Genomic DNA, 7,731 nt, shown 5'->3' with positions numbered 1-7,731 from the left:
AAAAAAAAAAAAAAAAAAAAAAAAAAAAAAAAAAAAACCCTACAGGCTTGATTAAATACCTGATACGTGCAGCCATTTTCAGCTATCAGAAATATCACCTGATTGGCCAAGATTAAATTGTTAAATTCAACATCTTCAGGGTCCAATGACTTCATAAATTTCTAAGAAGGCTACTGAATCAGATAAAACACCACACTGTAGCTTCCTGTCCTATTTGTATGTACTAAGAGCACCTACCTTTCTTCTTTTTAATGTTTATCACATTTGCCAACCTTCACATTGAAAAAGTAAGCTCATGAGTGCAGACCATGTCTATCATGTTCACCTCTCAGGACTAAGCACAGTACCTGCCACTCAAATATTTGTAAAACTAATGAACAATCTTCCCTAACCTTCCAACTCCACCAAGTGCTCTATATTCCAAAATTATCTCACTCCTTTCCAACCCAACCAAACTTCCACCTTCTTCAATACATGTGATCTCAAAGTGGATCTAAGAAAGAAAATGTTTTAACAAATGAAAATACCTCTAGGAAGAGGCAAAAGGCATTCTCATTTGTTAAAAGAATTTCAAACCCCTAAAAAACACCTCCAAGTGGTAGAATTTTAAGAAGCAGAACCTGCTGAAACATTTTTAAATATTCAATACAGAAAAGGTTCTTTAAGGTTATCTACCGTACTGTTTAACCTTTCTTAGAAATGCCACCAGCAACATTACCACTTCCTGACACCCCAAATAGCCCTCAGGCATGCTTTCCACAGGGTTTCTTTCTTTTCCTCCCTCTCTTCAGATGCCCAAAGTTTCCATAACAGCGTATTTGAGACTGCTTTAAAATACAAGCTATTTCTAAGTCAAAATATTTTTTACCTTGGGAATTTGCCCATATAAATCTTGAGTATTCGCAAAACTATCTACATCACATTTAATCTATACGAAACCGACTTTAAGATTCTTACAAAATATTTTAAGGATATGAGTCCAAAACATTATTTTGGTCAAAACACGAGTTTCCAAAGAGTAATTTTCCTGAAAACTTTTCATTTTAACTGTAAAATTTTGCCCCTTACTTTTTACCCACATACTTACTTTATTGTGAGAAATTTCTATTTCTACATGAGGTTTCATTCTGTTTTGCATTTCAGCATGGTCATCAGTTTCAGACACTGAGTTATATAGCCCATTCAATGTTCAGTAAGCCGGGCTTTTTGAATGGGTAAGTGTGAGGGAGCAAGTAGAATTCTTAGAATTATTTACCACTGGGACTTTCCTAGAGTCCACCTACTTCTTAGTTATGGCATGAAGTCATTTCTACATATATGTAAGTGAGTATTGAAAAGACAATGTTAACTTTCAAATACATATAACCAAAAAAAAGATCCTAGATATGTATCAACATCACTAGCTACAAAGAAAGATGCCTGAGAATGCCTATAATTTGCAAAGAAAACAGGGAAAGGATAAAACCCCACAAATCACCGCACCAATATCCCACTTTCACCATTTAACAATGAAAAAGTCCCATCACTGAAAAATGATTAGACATCATCAAAATGGATCTGCTCTACTTTTATATAATCTTTTGACATTTCTGTATTATAGCAATCAATGCTGGTAATATGTAATAATTTAATAAAATTGGCTTCCTACTATGTAGTTAAATAAACCATTTCTAGCCTAGTGTAATTATCTAGAAGATAGCAAAATAAAGTGACATTATTTCTCTAGTCACAAAGCAATAATAGATTAATTCGGTCTTTGACTCTCTCCAACCCAGGACTTGGTTTCCAGAATGATTCTGCTAGTTTTCTTAAGTCAAAGAAAATATTTATTTGATAAATGTCTAATACATAACCAAACTACTATATTCAAATGGAAACAGTTTCATAGATTGTGAAGTAAAGTGATTAGGGTGATTATGAAACAGTCAAAGGAAGCACACAAAAAAATTTATAACTCATTAGGCCAGGAAAATAGTTAAGAGTAACTTTACATTGGGGTGCAAGCTAACAGGACATGATACTCATGACTTTGTGAAATAATACCCACTTGATGAAATAATTCACATGTGATGTTAAGATAAAACGTTTAGAAGTTCAATTTTAGAGGATAACATCACTTAAACCAGTAAATGAGGTATTCCAAGGAGGAAACTGAAATTTTTTAAAAAATTTTTATTCTAAAAGAAAGAGAAATACTGGTTCTATAAAATTTGCTCTAGTAAAATTACATCAAGTTGATAATATTTTAAATCACAAATTAACTCAAGTCCGAAATCTTTATCACAGACAAAAAAATATATCTTTATTATACAATCTTGAGGACAAGTCCAATCATATTCAAGGTATGAAAATTTACCAGGTTGATTTAATAAAGTGAAATTAGGCCACCCAGTGGTTAATATGATGTACTGCATACATGAATATTTTATTTCCAAATCTGAACTGTGCAAACCAGCATTATTATAGTAAGACAAATTTTACTTTACATAACCTTTGATCATTATTAATAGCAATACTGAAGAGAGTTCCACCTAGTAATTTCATAAACAAAAACAATGTGAGAAAATTTCTATTTCATTAGTATGTATATGCTTTTAAATGAGAAAAGATTACAAAATGTCTTCAGATATATATATTAAAGCTAGAAACTACCTTACAGACCATAAAATCCAAACTCCATACATTAACCAGATGAAAAACTGAGGCAGAGTTTACCAGCTTCCCCAAACAATATTGCCAGTTAATGACAAAACCGATTAAAAGATCAGCTCTCATATTTCAGTATAATTTCATCCCCACCCATTTTGCTGGAAACAACACAGTAAAATTGGTTCCTACAGACACACATATACATAACATTGAAAAAACATCTTCTATTTCAAGAGCTGGCTTTTATCTTTTCAGGTTAGTGAAGTCATAGGTCATCTCAAGCGTAAATACTTTAATCTGTTACTAGTAAGCAGGTTTCTAAATGACTTTTTTAAAGTTTACTTTAAAGGGTAAAACTGACTTTCGAATCTAAAATTAATTATGTATATATAAATATGCTTAAAAGTCAAATATATATTAACAATAGATATATTAATGCTAGTATTGCCTGTAAATTGTCATTGCAACTCCCAGTGGGACGTAAAATTATTTAAAGTCACAATACAAATGAGTTTTCCTTTATGTAAATCTAGAGGAGAGATACTACAGCTATCTTAAAAGTCAAAACAGCTAACGTCCTGAAGTTGTTTCACACTTGAGTTAACAGTTTTCTACTCTTAGTTTTTTGTTTTTGTTTTTTTTTTTCAGATCACATAGGAAACGTATATTACAGGCTTTATGCCTATGCTCTTAAGCAAAACTTTTATACAGCAAAGTACAGTTTTCACTTGAACGCTTAAATGGTTGTATACTGGAGATCTCAAATTACAACCTGAAGTAACTTAATTATTTCTTTTCCCTTTCAACTATAAATTGAGTTCAAATATATTAAGATACTTAGCTAAAAGGCAAGAGAGATTTTCCCAATGACTACATTATTTTGCTTCAAAACAATTCACACTCTATCTTCTTTTGTTTTTGGTTGAAGCACAAAAGCAGAGCATCTACTATCGTCTAAGATATGTAAATCATATTTACGTATGCAAGAAATGTAATTTAGAGTATGAAACACATTCAAGTATGAAGACTTAAGAGATACATCATGGCCGGGCGCGATGGCTCAAGCCTGTAATCCCAGCACTTTGGGAGGCCAAGGCGGGCGGATCACGAGGTCAGGAGATCGAGACCATCCTGGCTAACATGGTGAAACCCCGTCTCTACTAAAAAATACAAAAAAACTAGCCGGGCGAGGTGGCGGGCATCTGTAGTCCCAGCTACTCGGGAGGCTGAGGCAGGAGAATGGCGTGAACCCGGGAGGTGGAGCTTGCAGTGAGCTGAGATCCGGCCACTGCACTCCAGCCTGGGCGACAGAGCGAGACTCCGTCTCAAAAAAAAAAAAAAGAGATACATCATTCAGAGATGATAATTTCTCCCCACATCCTCTATCTGTATACTCCCAGGGACAGTGTCCCAGGGACAGTGTAGCTTCACCCCACCACATTTAATTACTCGAGATTTGACTCTTTAAATCACTCAATCATGTTTAAATCAATCATGTTTAAATTAACTTACACAACTGGCAAGGGATAAATGTCAAAAGTACAATATTTAGATTTTAAGCTCACAGTATTCTCAATAAAACAACTTATATAGGCAAACTAACATTAAGTTATTTCTCCTTTGTCTATTATTATGAAACATACACTTCATACATATGAAATTGACAGAAAACCTTTTGGGGAGGGGAAGGTTCTGACATTTAAACATTCATGTCTCGTCATAATTTTAATTTAACTAAATGCTGATGACAGAATTAGCCAAGAAACTGTTTCAAATAAGATTAACAGCAATACTGATAAGTAGATATCACACATTAATAAACTTGTTATTGAGTTAACATATTCAATTGTCATCTTATTTTTACATTTTTTATATTTAAAATTCAAAAGCCTAAACCAGTACTTCAGCAATCATAATTACAAGAGCTTTAAATATCTCTTTTCTGAAGATTGATGTTAATTGGGTCCTTGAAGTTCTAGAGGGGAGGTTCTTTTCTGGGTGATTTTGTCCCCCAAAAGATATCTGGCAATGTCTGGTGACATTTTTACTGTCATGACTGAGGGAAGTGGAGTGTTCCTATCTCTACTGGGTAGAAGCCAGGGATGCTGCTAAACATCTCCCCATTACAAAGAATTATCTGGCCCAAGATGTCAATAGTGCAAAGGTTGAAAACAGTTTTAGAGGGGTCTGTGTATACATTTATATAATCTCAAGGGTTTGTCCTATAACTTACTACAAAACTAATAAGTTTACCGGGACTTAAGGATTTCTGCAAAAGCATCCTGCACACAGCAGATGCTTAACAGACAAAGCAAAAAACAATTATGTATAGTTACTGCCAATTTTTAGCAGAACTCTGCAGTGAATGACCCCCATTACTAAATTTCAACTTAGGAAATATATCTCTAGTTAAGATTTTGGGGCTGTGGATCTAGATTTCAAAAAATTTGGAAATTCTGCCAACTATCTTTTCAGGTTTATTTGATAATGCTGAAAATCAGAAGACACCCTATATTTTTGTTATCTAAGCAATTACTCCACATAATTTATGAGTAGCTGCTGTAATGGCATGTAAACAAAAATTAGACACATAAATTCATCCTAGCACATTTTCCAGGCAAAGGTGGAAAAAAGTGCTTTACCTCTCTGCAACACTTAGGTACGGTCAGAGTCAAACACAGACACTCAAAATATTAAGTGAATCAAACACATTGTTTTATTTTAAGATCAAGCTACTCGTTGTTACCACTAGTTGCTACTATGTGACATGGTCCCAATAGAGGATATTAAAATATACATATATACATAAAGCTGAGAATATGGGTATGGAAATTACAGAAAACATCGAAAAGGTCCGCTCAGCTATTCCCCAGAGGATTTTCCACAACGTTTCAAGATAGCCAGGTTGGCAGAGGGGTGGCTGCCCAGGTTCACCACGGAGTTCCTATTTTGACTGTACTGTCATTCAGAAAAGAGTCGCCCGAACACCATTTTCAAGTCCTCCTGGCAGGAGACAGCCAGTTTTCTCTGCGTTGCGAACTCCCTAAAAGCGCTCGACTTACCTGGCAAGAAACCTGCCTCGAAGAAGTGGCCGCGTGAGGTCAGGAGTCTGGACACGCACTGTGGGGAGAGCCACGGAGAAACCTGGGCATCTCGTACGTCCCGCGCCTCAAACACCCTGGTCCCCAACTCTCCACACGTCGCGGCTGCGCTCCGGCCATCGAAGCCAAGCGGCCGCGGGCACGCGGGAAGAAAAACCTCTGCCCTCGCCGGGGAGGGCCTTATGGCGGGAGGGGGCAGCTGGATAGGAAAGAGAATCTGAGCCGAGACGGCGCCGACAGGCCTGAGCGAAAGGGGTGCCACCCACCTGCGCGACCTCTTCGCCATCCTCCAAGTACCGCATAGGAGCGGGCTGGGCGGGGACGCGGGTCAGCCTCCTCCAGCCTCCGGCGAATGCTCTTTCTCCCTGATCCTCCAGCCGCTTCCCTCGCTCCCTCTAGAGACTGCCGAGTGCGGAACGCACGTCCTCGACAGGGCAGGAGGGAGGGACAGCGGGGGCGGACCGCGACCCGCCCCCGACCCCGGCCCGCAGCGCCGCTCTTAGCCCCGGCCCGGCCCTGCCAGGGATGCCCCCAACATGTCAGGAGGAGCGATCCCGCCCTCCGCCAGCTTCTGCCGCCGCTTGTCAGCCTCCCCGCCCCGGTCCCAGACTGGCTCCGCCACAGGCGCCGACCCTTCCCTCTCCCCGCAGCTAGCAGTTCTGCAGGGCTCGCAGTCTCCTGCAGGGTTTTGTCCGCACCGCCGAATCTCGCGCCCAGCCTCCCTCAAGAGCCGCCGTTTGAATCTGCGCACGCGGCCCTGAACCCCATTGGCTGTGGGGACCGCACGCGGAGGAGCGGAGGCGGGGCGGGGCGAGCGCGCGCGGCTGAGGGCGGGGCTGGGGAGCTGGAAGCTGGGACTGGAACTTGCGGGAGTCGGGGAACGAGCCCGGAGTCGGGGAACGAGCCCGGAGCCAGGGGGTGGGGCCGCGGGTGGGGCATGCGGGCCGAGCTGTCACAGGACCCGGAACGCGCCAAGAGGCGCACCGCGCGGGGCCTGCTGGGAGAGCAAGTTCCTGCGCTAGCAGAGGAGCGGGTCCGGAAGCGGCGCTGCAGCGGGTCCGGAAGCGGGCGGTGGAACTGTCCAGCTGCCCCAAACTGCTTAGGGTGAGCGGACTGAGTTTCTGGCGGGGTGGGTGGTCCCGCGGCCTAGTGTGGGAACGTCTCCGCAGCCTCGCCTCGGCCACAGCTCCTCGCTCCTTAGGTGTCTTCCGTCTCACTAGTTAGGAGGCGCGGTTTTCAGACTTGAGACAAACCTAACCATAAATTTGCGCGGCCGTTATTTTTTAAGCAAAAATGTGAGCTATTTACCCAGACATCATAGCCACGAGAGTGACGAAGACTCTGGCAGGAAACCAAATATCACCTATTTTCCTCAAAAAGCAGCTGAAGCGTGACAAGTGAAAAAAAGTTCCTAGCGGGAGACGTGCTTGGAACGGGAGATAATCTGTGTCTACCGCTGGTCCTCCAGGTGCTTAATTTTGTGTCCGCTCTACGGGAAATAACGTGCGCGGCGCAGGAGCCCGGACTGGAGAATAACCCGTGAAGACGACAGTGGACTGAGCATTTCGTCCAGATGAATGAGCATGGTAGTTAAGTGTAGAAGATGACCTTCTTTCCTCTGGAGAGACCGGGGAGGGGGGAACCACCGGAGGAGTTTCTAGCGGTTGCAGCTACTTGAGGTTCCAGTCTAGTAACTACGAACTGTTCATTTCAAGTAGCATTAAAGTAGATTTGCTACAGTGACAATTAGACTTGGCTAAGGAAATTTGCAAGGCAGCATGGTCTACTGCATAGAGCACTGAGCCGCATGTTAACACTGTAACAAACACTTGCTATTTTGAAATTTAACGCTTCATCTTTTGCAAATCAGATGCAGGTGCGGAGTGAATTAAGCGGAGCTGAATTAAGAGAAGCTTGCATGCACTACTATCAAAACCTAAACACACTGGCTTTTTTTTTTTTTTTAACAGTTCCTTTTTTC

General features: G+C 41.1%; 1 protein-coding gene across 2 annotated transcripts in view; it reads right to left on the bottom strand.

Annotated features, from left to right (window-relative positions):
• The window catches only part of MYBL1 (MYB proto-oncogene like 1), a 45,382-nt gene extending 38,938 nt beyond the window's left edge, over positions 1-6,444 (bottom strand). For both annotated transcript variants that reach the window (XM_017896324.1, XM_017896322.1), the window contains exon 1: positions 6,017-6,444. In XM_017896324.1, the coding sequence (XP_017751813.1) occupies positions 6,017-6,036 (20 nt within the window). In that variant the 5' untranslated portion in view covers positions 6,037-6,444. The remainder of the gene's footprint in view (positions 1-6,016) is intronic.
• Positions 6,445-7,731: the final 1,287 nt, after the last annotated feature.

The sequence above is a fragment of the Rhinopithecus bieti genome, unplaced genomic scaffold, assembly GCF_001698545.2.
Source record: "Rhinopithecus bieti isolate Rb0 unplaced genomic scaffold, ASM169854v2 scaffold_27306, whole genome shotgun sequence".
Classification (NCBI taxonomy): Eukaryota; Metazoa; Chordata; class Mammalia; order Primates; family Cercopithecidae; genus Rhinopithecus; species Rhinopithecus bieti.
Note: the sequence above shows the minus strand (reverse complement) of the source record. Positions and strands in the feature narration are given on the sequence as shown.